General features: G+C 39.1%; 2 protein-coding genes across 7 annotated transcripts in view; one reads left to right on the top strand and one right to left on the bottom strand.

Annotated features, from left to right (window-relative positions):
• Nucleotides 1–6,182, top strand: part of LOC118279867 (methionine--tRNA ligase, cytoplasmic) — a 34,787-nt gene extending 28,605 nt beyond the window's left edge. For 2 of the 4 annotated variants that reach the window (XM_050702520.1, XM_050702519.1), the window contains exons 19-24: nucleotides 2,238–2,381; nucleotides 3,038–3,176; nucleotides 3,846–3,899; nucleotides 4,163–4,336; nucleotides 5,137–5,319; nucleotides 6,046–6,182. In XM_050702520.1, coding sequence (XP_050558477.1) covers nucleotides 2,238–2,381; nucleotides 3,038–3,176; nucleotides 3,846–3,899; nucleotides 4,163–4,336; nucleotides 5,137–5,319; nucleotides 6,046–6,162 — 811 coding nt within the window. In that variant the 3' untranslated portion in view covers nucleotides 6,163–6,182. The remainder of the gene's footprint in view (nucleotides 1–2,237; nucleotides 2,382–3,037; nucleotides 3,177–3,845; nucleotides 3,900–4,162; nucleotides 4,337–5,136; nucleotides 5,320–6,045) is intronic. The other 2 variants (XM_050702522.1, XM_050702521.1) reach the window with 2 other exon arrangements.
• Nucleotides 1–11,727, bottom strand: part of LOC118280041 (gastrula zinc finger protein XlCGF57.1-like) — a 65,509-nt gene extending 53,782 nt beyond the window's left edge. For 2 of the 3 annotated variants that reach the window (XR_007706729.1, XR_007706730.1), the window contains exons 1-2: nucleotides 10,232–11,727; nucleotides 7,684–9,738 (exon numbers count right to left, since the gene is read on the bottom strand). Coding sequence is in view for 1 of the 3 variants with exons in the window: in XM_035599913.2 (XP_035455806.2) it covers nucleotides 9,291–9,738; nucleotides 10,232–11,643 (1,860 nt within the window). In the remaining 2 variants the exon portion in view is untranslated. Of the gene's footprint in view, nucleotides 1–7,483; nucleotides 9,739–10,231 lie in introns of those variants that run through there. The other variant, XM_035599913.2, reaches the window with a different exon arrangement.
• Nucleotides 11,728–18,064: the final 6,337 nt, after the last annotated feature.

The raw sequence follows: 18,064 nt of genomic DNA, 5'->3' as shown, positions 1-18,064 counted from the left end.
ATGTATGTATCTATGTATGTATGTATGTATGTATGTAGGTATGTATGTAGGTATGTGTGTATGTATATGTATGTATGTAATTGTATATTCATATATTTAAGTTGTAAGTACACCCAGAACCACCTCCACTAACACTCACCATCTCCGTCCACCCAAAGGTTGCCTGGAAGAGATCGCTGTAAGCGATAAGGCCGCCTTTGTACCCTACCATCCACTTAGCGCTACCTATATTTATTTGTCTGAATTGTAAAAGGTGTACAATAAAGTTTATTATTATTATTATTTCTTTGGCAATCTTATTTGCTCTCGGCTCTAAGGCCGGTTTTAATGTCCTTTACGGGCGCGCGCCAAGTAAAGGACATATGAAGAATATCATTTGGTTTCGGTAGCTGTTGGTGGTCTGTGGTTATCTATCGGTTCTGTAGTTTGGGGTAGTGGTGGTGGTGCTGAAATTTCATTTTCGTCTATCTGCATGAATTTTCTAACTATACGACACGTATTTAGTATAGCTGCTTTTTGTAATTTAATGTATGTGGTCTCTTTGATATTTAATAATTTTAAGCTGTGGAAAAGGTGTTTTGGGATTACTCCAGTAGTAGACAGGACAATTGGCACAATATACACTTTATCCTGTCTCCAGATTCTGGTTACTTCATCCTTGAGGTCTGCATATTTGTGTACTTTTTCAGTTATTGTTTTTGTTAGATTGTGCGTGTTGGGGACGGCGATATCAATCAGGTAAGTGGTTTTATTTATTTTATCTTGTAGAGTGATGTCAGGTCTGTTGTAGTGGATGGTTCTGTCTGTAAGTATTGCGCGGTCGTAGTACATTTTGTGAGTGGAGTTTTCTAGGATGGTGCTAGGAGTGTATTTGTAGTATGGAGTGTGTGTGTCTGTTATGAGTTTGTGTTGAATGGCGAGTGTCTGATGAATGATGTTAGCGACTTGGTTGTGACGATGAGTGTAATCGGTTTGTGTGAGATGAGGACAAGCTCCAGTGATGTGCTGGATTGTCTCAGAGTGGATGTGACATTTTCTGCATTTGTCATTCGTAAGTGTAGGGTCTTTGATTATGAACTTTCTATAATTTCTAGTGTTAATTATTTGATCCTGGATAGCTATTATGAAACCTTCTGTTTCCGGAAAGAGGGTACCTAATTTAAGCCATTTATTTGATGCTTCTTTATCTATGGGTGTTTGTTCGAGGTCATTATAATGTCGCCCGTGTAGGGCTTTTTTCTGCCATGCTTCTTTCAGAACTGTTTCTTGTTGGTTGGGCGTTAGAGTATTTTCTTCATAAGTTTGCTGTAAGTTAAGAGGTGTGTAGCTATTGTCATTCGTTACTATTGCTTTATGGATGTTACTGGTGAGAGATTTTTGCTTAAAGAATTTATGTAATGAGTTAATTTGTTTTTTCCATAGATTAGTAATATATATAAGACCTCTACCTCCATTTTGCCGTTTAATATTAAGTCTTTCTATTGCTGATTTTGGATGATGATGGTTGTATTTTGTGAGAGTTGTACGAGTAGCTCTTTCTATAGAATTTATATTACTTTGACTCCACTTGATGATCCCAAACGAATATGTCAGCACTGGGATAGCGTATGTATTAATTGCTTTTATTAGATTTTTTCCTGTTAATCGGCTCTTACAAATTTTATTTAATCTTCTTTTGTACTCTAAAGTTAGTTTATTCTTAATATCTTTGTGATCTAGTCCTTTTGCTTGCTCGTATCCCAGGTACTTATACATTTCGTTTGGTTCCATCGCTTTGATAATCTGATTTTCGTCCCCCGAGTCTTCAATCACGTAATCTCCAGCGCGTATTTTGCCTTTTAGTATGTGAATAGTTCTGCATTTATCTAACCCAACCAAACTTATTATTATTATTATTAATAATCTACAAGATGGACATTAAAATAAAAGTTAGTCATCTACCCTATTGTCACCTATTTTAGCTTAGGGGGAAATTAATTATAACATAAACCTGATGATATATGATTTTGATTATGACATTCATTAAAATACATACATACATACATATGACACGTAGTGCCACTGTGTACACCCACTTTTCACTATTTATGTTGTAAGTCTCATGTAACAGGTGGTGAGCCTATTGTCATATACCGGGCACATTTCCACACTGAGAAATTTTCGAAAAACCGAAAAAAGCCCAGTAATACTTCGCCCGACCCGGGACACATTAAAATACCTATTTTATAAATTTACAGGAAATGTGGAGCGACAGCGATAGGTCTATGCTGTCAGTTGGTGGCGCTACTATGCGCCCTGCTCACCCCCTACCTGCCCGAGACTACGAGGAAGCTCAGAGAACAGCTCAACCTGAAGCCAGAAGCACTGAGGATCAATCCTGAGTAAGTATATTATATTCATAGACTTTTGGCTATTTATTTTCTAATCACCAACCAAATTGACAAGTGTGGGGATTATGAAAAAGTTTTAGCTATAATCCCCAAGGTAATGACCTATTAGAGCAACATCCTATCTATTGGGTGGGGATTATGACAATACCGTGTCTATGATTCCTAAAGATACTACCAGGCATGGAAATTATTACAATGCTTCGCCGGCAATTATTAAGACAACTGCCAACCATGGCGATATCTCCTACGCTTGGGTTTAAATATTAATAGGTTTAAATAATAATAGGGTGGTTCCTATTTGTGTAGTAAACTGGTGATCAGGGAGTTAGTTACAAATTCCTGACGCCTCATGTATAAACACTTTAACTTTCTATACATGCAACTCGGGTGTTTTCAAGGTCAGAGTGAATAGGTACTTTCTAAGTCTGTGTGCTCCATCCTCGGCCACATCTTCGCTTCGCCGTCCTGGCAGTAAGCGGGTTGGTGGTCAAATGCAGACTTATCAACGTTAATTTAAAAAAAAAACGTGATCCACCGCATATTTAAAAAGAAAATACCCTTCTATATACAAGACGTCCATAGTCCAGCAGTGGACTCAGACGTGTTATTGACATGATTAACTAATAAAATATACTTTATTTCTACAGGAATCCATCGTTATTCCAGTATTTGCCGTCCGGGCATGTGATCGGCAAACCGGAGCCGTTGTTCACGAAGATAGACACCGAGGTACTGTACAAGCTGCGAGCCAAGTACGCCGGGACGCAGAGCGAGAGAGCTAACAAGGTGAGTGAGACAAAAAATAGTTAAAAAGTTAATTTTCAATAGTAAACATAGATTTTTTTATAATAACTATCGTGAGACATACTAAATTAACTAAAAACAACGGTTTACTCACGTAAATATACGGAGAAAAGTTTGGGAAAGGAGGGGTAACTGGGTAACGTAAAAGGTTACCGGGGCTCCGGCTCAATGCTGGAATAGGAACGGGGTTGTATTTAGTCAGTAAGAGTCGGACAACCTTATCGTATCACCCAAGGCGAGGGAAGTAATCATTGGATGATTTTTCCCCTCAAAAAATAAAATAAAAGGGGGTAACTGGATCTCAGGTAACCTCACTCACACAACGAATCACAACGCAAGCGTTGTTTCATGTCGGTTTTCGGCGAAGCCGTGGTATAAGGCCGCGTTTCCACTGACGCGGAGCGGGACGGAGAGGCTCGAAATCTTTTCCATCGAAGCGGAGCGGAGATTTCGAGCATAGTGATTGGTCAATTCGTGCACCGCTAAGCTCCTCTCCGCCCCGCTCCGCGTCAGTGGAAACGCGGCCTCCCGAAACGCGGCCTAATCCCTAGTAGGTAGTATCGTATTTTTTTTCTGGCCACTTATAGTCCTTAGTCCTTATAGACTGATGAAGTTGATTAGTATTTTATTAATATTACGTTATGATTTCAGGAAAACGGTTCAGCAGGAAGCGTTGCGGAGCTTGAGGAAGCTGTGAAACAACAGGTATGGAGAACAAAATATTTTTTATTTTTATCTAAAACTAGACAGGCTTTTGACCGCGATCTCATCTGATGGGACAAATACAACAGCTCTACAGTGTCGTCTCGTTTCGTCATAATAATTAAATACATATACTTATTACAAAAAAATAAAATACGTTTATTAAAATAAAAAAGTTTATTCTGTAGTCTAAAACATGAATTATTTATGTATTTTAGTTCTAAACTAAAAATAATTGATTTTTAAATACTTTCTACAATTTCCAGGGTGAGAAAGTACGCCAATTAAAAGCGTCAACAAAAGACAAGTCAGTCTGGCAGCCCGAGGTGACCAAGCTGCTGGAGCTGAAGAAGCAGCTCGAGGCTGCAGCGAAGGCACAGGCTGCAGCGCCCCCTGCTGTCGCCAATGTGGAGAAATTAGAGAAGGATATCGCCGATCAGGTATACCTTGCTTATTTCTGCCATCATAAGGAAAAAGGGTGCATCTAACATTTTCGTCAAAAAAAGTTTAAAGATACCAGCAGATGTGTCTTTTTTCATTGATTCCGAATATATATTTAACTCAATTTCGATAAAAATGTTAGATGCGGCCTTTCTCCTTATGATTTATCCATAGTAATAGGAGCCCCGCTGGGCGGGGCTTCGACTATAAAGCGGGTCCCTATACATATTTCCCTTACTAATATTATAAATGCGAAAGTTTATGAATTTCTTACTCAATCACCTCAAGACGGCTGAAGGGATCGGGATGAAATTTGAAACAGGGGTAGATTATGGTTTAGAAGTTGTTAACATCAAAGTCAAAGCATTTATTCCAATTAAACCTTAAATAAATAAGCAATTTTGAGACGTCGACAAATAAAGAAATAAATGATAGTCTTTCAGTTTATCCATCAGTAAAGGAAAGTAGCCTATATTAAGATAGGTAGTTTTACTACCTAAAAATGGTAAACCGCTTGTATTTTGTGTATTAAAAAAATTGCACGTAAGAGTAGATGGTTAATCTGAAACCTCACCCCCATATCATCAAGGGGGAAGGGGTAAGAAATGTCACGTTATTAATGGACGGCTCCTAAGAGGCTTGACACGTAACAGACGAGTTAGAAATCACAGTATAAAAGGTTCAGGTTTATCAAAGAGCACTACTGCCCAGTCTCTGTCAAATGTGTACTCCCTTTTTCGGGTATACGACACCCGCGACAAGAGTAGAGTTAATCAAATATTCTACTCTTTTATTCCAGGGTGAGAAAGTACGTCAATTAAAAGCCTCCACAAAAGACAAGTCAGTATGGCAGCCCGAGGTAACCAAGCTATTGGATCTGAAGAAGCAGCTTGCAGACGCGAAGATCCAAGCTGCATTACAAGCTACACTCGCTAGGGGGACTGTGGACGCTAGTGCTGTGGAGAAAGCTGTGGCTGAACAAGTGAGTTGCAGATTTTAATGGATTTTCTTTTTTTAAAAAAACGTTGGCCCACACTAGGATTTTCTCCTGTGTCGTAGGTGCGTTTACAATCATACAAGTTCATATGCACATGACATCCAGACCCGAAACAACAATTTGTAGATCATACAAAGAGTTGCTCCGTGCGGGAATCGAACCCACTACACGTTGCACGGCAGCCAGTTGCCCAGCTACCGCGCCAACCGTTCAGTGCAGTTTTCAGGGTATAGGTCGGTAAACGAGTAGACGGATCACCTGATGGTAAGTAATCGCCGCCGCCGCCCATGGATACTTGAAACACCAGAGGCATTACAAGTGCTTTCCCGGCCTTTTGTCGGTTAGGTATTTAAGGGTTGTTGGAGGAATCGGGGATTGGGAGGGGGGGGTACATGGGTCTTCGGTAACCTCACTCACACAAAAACAACAACCTTTTGGGCGATTGGGCCTCTTGTAACCTCACTTTCACAGCGAAAGGTAAAGCAAGCGCTCTTTACGCTTAGCGCCGGTTTTCAGTACACTTAGTATGGTTGGTTCATTCGCGCCGAACGCACACTCGTTTCAATTACTTTAAACGTGAAGCAAACTCGTACTAAGGGTTTTTTAAAGCTGCCACTCTGGTCGAACTGGTTCAAATCAAAATCTTGCAATATTTATCGCCGGGTACTCTATGAATTATGTTTATCATAATTATTTTAATTTTGTCTACAGGCGGACAAAGTACGGAAATTAAAAGCTTCGACAAAGGACAAGGCAGTATGGCAGCCCGAGGTAGCCAAGCTGCTGGACCTCAAGAAGCAGCTCGCAGACCTACAGATTAAGAAATAAATTATTATTTATTTATTGAACATATTCGTTTTATTTCATACTTGCTACTTCTCTGCTCGGCATTCTTCTCAGAGTAGTCGGATATGAAATGCCGGCCTCATCTAGTTATTTCAAATATTGACGTGTAAAAGTGTTATTTTGTAACCTACTTGCAGAAATAAATATGATTTAACAGCTCCCGTGTGGACCACATCAAAAAGTCCGTGCTGGTATGTTTGTGATGTGTTACAGCCTTCCTCATTAACATTAGAAAATAATTAATTAATTGAAACCAATAATTGCTTAGATTAGCGCTTTTAGCCCAATCACAAATTCTAGCTTTTATAATATAATTTTAAACAGCTTTTATTACCTTGATCAGTGTATTTCTTTGGGTTAAAAGTAATAGGTATTTAACCCCTTCCTGACGTCCGATCGATCTGATATTTAGTAAACATCTTTTCATAATTAACGTGAGACATTAATACACTAAAAAAAATCACTGTTTACTCACGTACATTAATGGAGAATAGCTCTACTGGTTTCGAGTCGTTAATAATGTGAATCAGTGCGAACCTCAGTACATTGACGCTGAATTCCACCATTTAAGTCTTTGACTGCCAACAGAAAACTGTTGAAGGCAAATCCTCCGCTAACGTCGGTCACCGGTGACCACCGCGGCGTTCAATGTGTTAAGTACTTGATATAACTAGCGTCAATGCATTCGACTACCGAGCAGCTCGAATAAAAAGCGACTGGCAGTTGCGGGATCCATTCCGCAACCGCGAAAAGAATAACTGACAGAATCAGACCCCTGCTACGCCGAAAATACTGCATCAGGACGATTTTCCGCCCTCTCACCCGGTCTGCTCAGACAATTACTGCGCTCGCCTAAGGACAAGAATCCGTTGGCTGTGCCCGGAGTGTACATTATACCGTGCGACTGTGGCTCGAGTTACATCGGGGAAATTCGTCGCAATATCACAACCAGGCTAAAGGAACATATAGGTACGTAGCGTGAAGAAGATGGACATTCAAGCATCGGCAGTGGCTGAGCATGGTTGTGGTACGGATTCGGCTCCACCTAACTTCACTGACAGACAGACTGACGGACAATTCAATTTGACGTTTCAAAAGTGCCTAATTTAGGATTAATTGAAATAAATTCTTTGACTTTGCTCACTTCATACTAACGAGGGTGAAATACTTCGTACCGCGGAAAGTACGGGGGGTCACCGAGATTAGCGTCGGTGCTTCAACAGGGACAGGGCACTACCACCTGTGTGGAAGCCGAGCCAAATATAACAATACAGGTACCAGGGTTGTTGATGAAAAAAACTAGTTTTTATCATAAAAGTATAATTTTATTCGAGCTGTCACAATACATTGTCTTTGATTTACATAAAATTATGTACTAACTCATAATACACAAGGTACAAAATATTATTAACAAATTAGGTACCTTTCAAACATTTTTGTTGACTGGACAATCTGCACTACATGAGCTGCTGTTTACATGTGAACATTAGCTCATGACGATACCTAAGTACGTGTGTCGCCTGGACAGTCTACGCTATATGCTTGTAGACTGGACAATTTCTAAACCCGAATCGATGGTCGATCTCGACCTAAGTATATATGAGCTGCTATGTTACTATGTTAGGTACATGTGGTTTAATTTCCAGAAAAATAAATATGGCTAACACACAAAAAATATTTAATTAATATACAATACGATCATCACATTGGTCCCATACTTAAAATATACCTATTTTAATACATTTAAAATTATTTATTTACAATTACAACACACATTATTAATACTAGAGTTTCATAAATAATTTGATGTGAAATATTCAGATTCATTATTATAAAATGTCATACTCATTTCGTTTAAAATATTTGCTAGCACTTACTAAAGTTAAAAAAGACATGTTTCGGACGGTCGGTAAATGCATTATTGATTATTTCATTTATTTATTCATAAATTAAAATATCAAGTACCAGCTTGGAACATATGAAGGAAGGGAAACGACGACTTATTAAATTATTTTATCAATTCATTTTTTTATGGAATAGGGGAAACGAGGCATGATAGCAAACGAGCAGACGGATCACCTGATGGTAAGCGATCAGCGCCGCCCATGAGCACCTGCAACACCAGAGGAGTCACAGGTGCGTTGCCGGCCTTTTAAAAAGCAATACGCTCTTTTCTTGAAGGTTTGAAGTTCATTAGTATTAATATATAAGAATCTACTGGACTTATTGTATTCTTTGTATAAAAATTGCAATTCGGAGCACCTGTATTATGAAATATATAATATTTCTTGCGCTAGGTACTAGCTAGTCTAAACAAAGGGTGAATGTACATAAATAAATTCATGATTAGTTATTATGCTATCGGCTTACTCACGTAATTCTTTGACGAGGAACTCGACTAGTTTCAAGCCATGCTAGAGGCTCATATTCATGAGCAGCATTCCGCGACACGACGCGGCGATTGTCGCGCTGCTACTCTCTAGTATGGCTTGAAACTAGTCGAGTTCCTCGTCAAACAGTTACGTGAGTAAGCCGATAACATAATAATTAATTTAGTATGTCTCACTATAGTTACAATAAAATTGTATGGTTGTAAGCTTAGCTGCTTTATGCAACTTGAATGTCCAACTGGACAAGCTCTGTCACAGAATACCGGCGTAAAGTGGTGACGTAGGTCGGAGGCGGATAAAACCTGCCGTATAGGCGCCTCTAATGTTTTTATTGCCACTGGCACTTTATGGGCAGTTGGGCACGTCCTCCCCTCTGTAACCTAGCGCCCTAGGCACTTGCCTAGTTTGCCTTAGGGATATTACGGGTCTGGCGTTAGGTTAGGTTATATTTTTTTATGGTATAAGCCGGTAAACGAGCCGACGGATCACCTGATGGTAAGCAATCGGCGCTGTCTGTGGTTACCCGAAATACCAGAAGCGTTACAAGTGCTTTACCCGCCTTTTGGGGGTTAGGAATTGGGAAGATTCGGAAGAGGGGTAATTGGGCCTCCGGTAACCTCACTCACACAACGCAAGCGTTGTTTCACGTCGGTTTTCTGTGAAGCCGTGGTATCACTCCGGTCGAGCCGGCCGATTCGTGAAAAGTTATTACACCGCCACTTATTGCTCAGCACAATGCATACCATTCAACATAACATTAACACCGGGCATCAACACAGGCTCTTTCACATGCATCTTAACATGGCTCTTCAAGCCTGAAGCCTTTCTAAACGACTGTCCACATTGCGTACAAACATAGGGCTTCTCCCCCGTATGACAACGGATATGAGATATCAAATCGTTACGTTGCACAAATGCTTTTTCACAGTAAGAGCATTGAAAGGGCCTTTCTCCTGTATGAGTTCGCCTGTGGTTCTTAAGGGTACCTGATGCCGCAAATCTCATGGGACAGAGGTCACACTGGTACGGTTTCTCTCCAGTGTGTATGCGTCTATGTTTGACTAAAGCGCTTGATGTGGTGAAACCGTTGCCACAGTCATCACAGACAAAGGGGTGTGCACCGCTATGCTTCCTGTTGTGGGCGTCCAATTCTCCTTTGGATACGAATCTGTAAATAATTTGTTTGGTTGAGAATGGAGTAGACTGGATCGTTGGTCGAGTGGTTAAAGTGCGACTGCCGGATAATGGGTCTAGGGTTCGATTTCCGCGTTGGGCACAGTATTTCTGGGTTTTTTTCGGTGTTTCGAAAATTTCTAAATAGTAACACGGAGTCTGAAACTGTGCCCGGTATATGGCAATATGCTCACCCCCTATTACATGGGACTTATAACACAAATGGTGAAAACTGGGTGTACGTTGTATAGCGGCATTACGTGCCGTAATGTGCATCTCTGCCTACCCCTTCGAGGATACAAGGCGTGATGTTACATATAAGTATCTGATTATGGCTGAAAGAAACCTTTTAGGAAAAGTATAGAACCTTTTAAGAAAAACGTTTGAGAATAAAATAGTATAGAGGGTTTTTAAATGAAAGAAGTTTGATTTCTGTGTGAAAGCGCAGAGTGGCCATGTATAAATAAAATATATTATAGTAAACATACCTTTTCTCACAATTTTCACATTTAAACGGCTTTAAACCCTGATGTCTCCTCATGTGCTGCGCTAAATTAGTCTTCTGACTAAACCCTCGACCGCATTGCGAACACAAGAACGGTTTCTCACCAGTATGTGTCCTCATATGTTCTTTTAGAGTACACAACATCAAGAACCCTTTATTACAAACTGTACAGCGATGTTTCTTCTCATTTTTATGACTATCTTTATGCAACTCCAAGCTCTCTTCGTTCGGAAAAGTCTGGGCACACACTTCACAACTTATACCAATCTTTCTCGAATGCATCGTCGAAATATGATTCTCTAAATAAGCTTTGTACTTAAATTCTCTTTTACACACTTTACATATATGTTTAATACTGTCCGTTTGTTCATGACGTTGCATATGAGCTGACAACGAAGACTTATTTTTAAACTTGCGTAAACAAAACGAGCATTGGTACGTTTCAGACTTGGTGTTTACGGTTTTTTCATGCTTTTTTATATGGCTAACTAATGCGGACTTCGTTTTGAATTGGACTAAGCATAATTTACAAATGTAATCTTGCGGCTTAGTGTCCGTTTCGTTACTATGTACTTGCTGATGTTGTTTTAAAGCGCTCAAACTGTTGAACGTAGAATTACAAACTCCGCAATTGATTTCAGTATTTTTCCTTATTACTTTACTTTTCTTAACTATAACTTTCTTATTTTTACATTTCTGCTTTATATGGCCCTCGCATTTGTTTTTTTCGTGAAATGTTGTGCCGCAATGGCATTTGTACATTGAATACTCTGGTGCTTTATCTTTGAACTCATTTGGTGATGTGGTACAGGGCATTTCATCATCGTAGTGGTCTGCAAATCCTATATCTTCATCAAAATTCAGGTTCATCTCTTCTTTAACCAATTGCTCAGAGTTTACTGAGACTCGAGTGTCAGTTTGTTCACAGAAGCTACCATCAGTAGCAGCGAAAATCGAAGTATCACGTACAACAACATTTTTCTTATCAAAATGATCTTCTGTATCATAATTAGCAGTGTTTGGAACTTCAAAGGGAACGTACGAACCTAATTTCTCAGCTAAATCCCCATTTTCATCTTTAATTGAGTATTTCTTGTCGTTTATAGAAGTTTCGTCGGCGATCAAAGAATTTTGATAAATTTCATTTAAAATTGTGTCAGAGTTAAGGCAACGACGTTTAAACGCATCCGCCTTGCACATGACCGTCTCACATTCACTACAAACCAGTTTCGGCAGAGGATCCTCGTATTTCACATTAATATTTGCAGTAAATACTAAAATTTCGAACAAGTTCCGTTTTTCTCCGTCTATTTTTGTAAACAGGGATTTCATGTCGGCACATTGCACTAAACAGACACGGCATATTCTATCAAACGTATCTACACTAATTTCCATATTAATTTTATAATAAAATATAATTTGTTTCGTCTTTTTGTTAAATAGACGAAGGACAACAAATAACTCCGAAAATGACGCGATCCAAAATGTCAATCTGTCATTTGTAATTAACTCACTAGAGTAACGCTTTACTAATCGACTACAGTTTTAGTCGATTATTAAAGCGTTACTACGTGTGTGATACTGTATTCCTGACTAATTATATTGAAATATTCTTGAGCAGTATAATTTGTGAAATAAATAGTAAATATTTTTTTACTAGATAAATCTCGAATCTACGTATAAATCTCGCTCTCGTTACTATACTTAATGTATATCTCATTGATGTCTTTTAGCACTAAGTCAGTGTGAATCACATTAGCCTATGATTTAGTATTTTTGTGTTCTACTACGCGTTGTGGTCTTGTGATTGTGTAAAAAGGAAATTGACCGTTTGAAATCGTCGTGTGTAGGTCCACTTGTTTGTGATATGCACCCTTATTCAGTCACAACCGTAGCAAGCACTTGGATGTCCGAAGGCTACGGTGGCGCCCGGAAAACACGGTGGAGCATACGGTAGCGGTGTGCCCTACATGGGCTGAGCACTGCCGTGTCCTCAGGGATGTTGTCGGTGACGGCGACCTCTCGCGTCGGGCATTGATTTAGGCCATCGTGCGGTGCGAGGGGGTCTGGGATACCGCCTGCGAAACAGTCATGCTAGCTAAGGAAGCTAAGGGGCGTGCGCCTCAAAGAGCTACCATAGATGGTTGATGCCTGGTCCGAAGCTGCAGACTACTTAGCGGCTCCGGCTCGAATAGCAGGAGAAGGAATGTAGGATAGGGCGATTTTTACTTGGATTTGATGCCAAAGATTACAACACGCGTTTGCCAGGTTCTATTCCACGTACTACTTTTAACCTTTTGACCGCCAGAGCATAAACGCTTCGCTGTGCCCTCCACGCCAAGCCACAAATTCAACGAAATAACCTTGAAAATATTAGGGATTCCAAAATGTTATCGATAAACCAAAGTGAGTAATAATTTTCGTCTGATTTTTTTTTTGAATAAACTGCTTATAACATAAAAAGAATATTTATTTAACCTAATCTCCCACTGTAATAAACTTAAGACCACATTAATAGCAACTATCAATAAAATATCAACCTTTTGAGACACAAAAATACATATAAAATTGCAGCAAGTTACAGCACTATTATCTATCAGTTACGCGCCATTGGCATGTATACATGCCAATGGCGCGGGCCACTATCCATTTTTTTTTTTTTAATAATAATAATAATAAGCCCCCTGAAATCTAACCACACGTCCCGATCGAACACCAGATCACGTGGGGGGCGGGCAACGCACAAATAATATTACTGGGCGGCTAACGTGGCAATAGTAACCCATCGACGAAATGGAGACGAGAGCTAAAAAAAGATTACGTATAGGACCGCTTCCCGGGGGCGATCGCCGGGGCACGCCTGGAGCCGATGCTGGGCGTTCCAGCATACGAACCATCGGTGGTAGTGAGTTGAGTCCGCGGGCTCCTACCGGGTCACCCGAACAATGCGACAGCAGACCATCATCCTCTTTCTCATTATTCCCCTCATTACCTTCCTCCCCCTCTCCTTTCTAAACCACGACACTGACCCCTCATCTAACCCTTCACCTAATTCTATCAATTCTGCAGCCATGGATGTTGTGCAGGAGGCAGTAGCCAATAATCCTGCACCCACCACTGGTCAAGTTCGCGCGCGATTGAGATGGACGAGAGAGATGAATGAGTTCATCTGGCGCACCTACCTTTTTGTCACAAATCTAGATACAAAAATCCGCGGTTATTTAGACCCCCTTCACGCTAAATTTACTGACAGATTCCCAGAAATGAAAGTTTCCAAACAGCGACTCGGTGATCAGAAACGCGCCATTCTTCGAAACAAATTGCTTCCTGAAGCCACATTAGAGTTAATAAAAAACGAAGTACAGATTGAACTCCAAAATAGTAACATCGATCACAACACAATAATTTACACACATTCTACAACAACCGACTCTCAACAACCAACCAATTCAAACACACGTTTAAAATGGACAGAGGATATTAATGAAGCCATTATTAAGGAATACTACAAAATAACCCATATTGAAACTAACAGAACCGCTTACAGAAAACAACTACATACTACCATAACGCAACAATTCCCTGTCATAGCGCATGTTTCCGAACAGCGTATTGCTGACCAGCGCAGAGTAATCATTAATAATAGACTTATATCAGACGACAGATTAGAGGAAATAAAAAGAGAAGTAAGAAATAGTTTTAGTCTTAGCATACAGATAACACAAAACACTCAACACGACAACATATCAACAAACAGTACAAATGTAAACGCCTCAAACCCTATTAGTGAATATGATCAAATTGACCTCCAAAATAGCACATCAGATAATACAAACACAGATACAACAACATTGCAGGATGAAACTACTACTATGCTAGTTGATGAAACACTAGATACGAAAATAGAAAAGACCTTCGAAGAAGTTTACCAAAAATATTTATCTACAGATCCTACCCATAGACCATTTATACCCAAACAAAAAACGTCAAAAAGATTCGCGCACATAATCTCTTATCTAAACAGCACAGTTTTACCAAAATATTGCTCTACAGAAGACGACTTTCTTAAAACTCACACAATCGTATACTGTGCGGCTCACACTGCCGCCCTATGTAATGGCACTAAATTCAAAGAACGTAACAACCAAACATCATCGGCTACACAAACACAACGTAACGAAACTTCATCTGTTACTCAACACAACCAAACATCATCTACTACACAACACAACCAAACATCATCTTCTGCACAACACAACCAAACATCATCTTCTACACAACACAACCAAACATCATCTATTGCACTACACAACCAAACATCATCTACTACACAACACAATCAAACATCATCTACCACACAATACACCGGCAACATAACAGATAAGAGACCAAACTGGTTGAGACGACTAGACCAAAAAATACTTATAATCCGTAAAGAGATAGGTAGAATGAATCAATATATCAACGGCAACAGACACTTAAGACTAATTACACATATTGAAAAAATTAAACACAAATATAGAACACACTCCAGCTATGAAGAACCAAACACAACGAATGAGCAGTTCATGGACAGTCTAAAGCAGAAACTTACAGCTATAACAAGTAGGCGACGTAGGTACTTTTACTGCACTAAACGAAAAGACCAAAACACTCAGTTCACAAACAATGAAAGGCACTTTTATAGGACATTAACTACCGACACTACACATACACAAAACAGACAACAAGCAACAGAAATACCACATCCTAACTCTGAACAACTACACAGTTACTGGTCGAATATTTGGTCAAAAACATCTAATCATAATCAAACTGCCAGATGGATACAAGACGATAAAGAGAAATTAGAGCAGTTACCACAAATGTCATTTGATGCTATTCCACTTGAGGTGTTTGTTAGTGTCATCCAAAAAGCGCACAATTGGAAGTCTCCGGGCACAGATCACATTCATAACTACTACTACAAGAAACTCACTTCCCTACACCCCTCTATCTATAAGCATATTAACGACTTCTTAAAAAGCCCCTACAACATCCCAGACTTTATTACACAAGGCCTAACATATATGATTCCCAAAGACTCTGACTACATGAACCCAGCCAAATACAGACCCATAACTTGCCTACAAACTTTCTATAAATTAACCACGGGATGCATTTCAGAAGTAATTTACAAACACTTATCACAAAACAACATTCTAGCCGAAGAACAGAAAGGATGCCGTAAATACAGTCAGGGGTGCAAAGAACAGTTGACGATAGACCTCATAGCCCTAAAACATAATGTTAAACAAAAAAACGACATTTTCACAATGTATATTGACTACCAAAAGGCCTTTGACTCAGTCCCCCATAGCTGGTTACTATATATATTAGACCATTATAAAATACACCCAGATTTAATATTTTTTTTAACCGAAACTATGAAACATTGGTCCACTAAAATAAAATTAGGTAAAGTACTGCAAACGGATCGCATACCCATTAGACGGGGGATTTTCCAAGGCGATGCTCTGAGTCCCCTTTGGTTCTGCCTCGCTTTGAACCCTCTTTCCAATCTCCTAAACTCTTCTGACTACGGTCTCACCCTTAAAGATACCACCACCGGACAAAACTTTAATTTAACCCACTTAATGTTCATGGATGACATAAAACTCTACAGTAATAATCTATCAGGACTTTCTTCACTTGCAGACCTCACCCAAACCTTTTCAGATGACATCAAAATGACTTTTGGTATTGATAAATGCAAGACATTCACTCTCCTACAAGGACAACACATCGAAAACAATCCGTATACTCTGGAATCTGGTGAAATAATAGAATCAATGACACAAAATTGTAACTATAAATATTTAGGATTTGAACAAACACACCAAATAGACAAAAAAATCACTAAAAATAAGATAACCACTAAATATAAACACAGACTTAATATGCTAATAAGATCCCAATTAACATCCCGTAATTTATTCAAAGCCATAAACTCATTTGCCATCCCAACACTCACATACTCTTTTGGAATTGTAAGCTGGTCAAAAACCGATTTAATCAAATTACAACGGACCATCAATACATCTTTGACCATAAACCGAAAGCACCACCCACGATCCTGTGTGCAAAGACTCACGCTACCGAGAGAAGATGGAGGACGGGGTCTTATAGACATTGAAAACCTACATAACCAGCAGATTGCCAACTTGAGAAAGTTTTTCTTCCATAAAGCCCAACAATCCCCCTTCACAAACTCATTTCATGCCTTGATAAAAATTTCACCCCACTGAACCTGCACTCTTCTGACCCACAACGTAATGAGCGTATAACCACCAAATCTGACAAAATCGCAGCTTGGGAACGTAAATCCCTTCATGGAAGACATCGCCTCGACCTGCAGCAACCTCATGTCGATATGAAAGCATCGAACGCGTGGCTGCGGCGAGGCGAACTCTTCCCTGAAACGGAGGGATTTATGATTGCCATACAAGATCAGGTTATTGACACAGCAAACTATCAAAAATTCATCATCCGTAGACCCAACTATAACGACACTTGTAGACGATGCCACAGTGCCTCAGAGACTATCCAACACATCACAGGTGCCTGCAGAGCCATAGCCCAGACAGATTATAAACACCGTCATGATCAAGTTGCCGCAATTATCCACCAATCCCTAGCTATACAAACAAAATTAGTCACTGATAAAGTACCGTATTATAAATATAAGCCACAGACCGTATTAGAAAATAATAATTTTAAACTATATTGGGACAGAACCATCATCACGGATAAAACAATATATAACAATAGACCAGATATAACCATGTTGGATAAACAAAAGAAATTAGTTTACATTATAGATATAGCAATATGCAACACCCACAATCTCATGAATACACACTCGGAAAATAGCCAAATATACAGACTTATTATCAATACAGATTAAAACTCAGTGAAATGTTACCCACACCAAAACTGTCCGAATTATTTTATCCACCACGGGAGTAATCCCAAAAATCCTTCATCATAGTCTTAAGGAATTAAATATCAGTCCAACAACCAACCTTCTTCTTCAAAATGCAGCAATTTTAAATACTTGTCGTCAACCCGAAAATTCTTAAATACATAGAAAAACATATTTCATTTACAGCACTTGGCTTTGGCCTGTGCTTTTTACAACCCCACAAGATGGGAGAAAACATAACAGTTTTAAAGAAATAATAATAATAATAATAATAAATCTTTTATTTGCTTAGAATGTAGGTACATAGGAATAGGGTGGTAAATTACATTTGGGAGATCCATATACATTCGGCCTTGTTGGCGTGCAAATATAAGGCTTACAACTAAAATATTACAAGTTGTCGTCTAGGAAGTCCTGCACAGAGTAATAACATTTGTCTACTAATAATTCTGTGAAACATTTCTTAAATTTCTGAAGCGGTAAGTTTTTAATTTGGTTAGGTATTTTGTTATAGATAATAGGAGCCATACAGATTACACTTTTTTTCAGTAGACTAGTTTTGAATACTCCTATCGATAATAGGTTCTGATATTGAGATCTTAAAGCTGTATCACGTTTTCTGGTTGAAGTTACTGTTGGAAATAAACATTTATTGGTTATTACAAATATTGCTAATTCAAGGATATAAAGGCAAGGAAAGGTTAATAGTTTCTGAGACTTGAATATAGGTACGCAGCTATCAGTTACTTTAAGCCCAAATATTGCTCTCAAACATCGTTTCTGTGCTTTGAAAATGCTTTCTCGCTCACTGCAATTTCCCCAAAATATTAAACCAAATCTTAGAACGGACAT

The sequence above is a fragment of the Spodoptera frugiperda genome, chromosome 22 (genome assembly GCF_023101765.2).
Source record: "Spodoptera frugiperda isolate SF20-4 chromosome 22, AGI-APGP_CSIRO_Sfru_2.0, whole genome shotgun sequence".
Lineage (NCBI taxonomy): Eukaryota > Metazoa > Arthropoda > Insecta > Lepidoptera > Noctuidae > Spodoptera > Spodoptera frugiperda.
The sequence above is the reverse complement of the archived record's forward strand: the minus strand, read 5'-3'. Positions and strand labels throughout refer to the sequence as shown.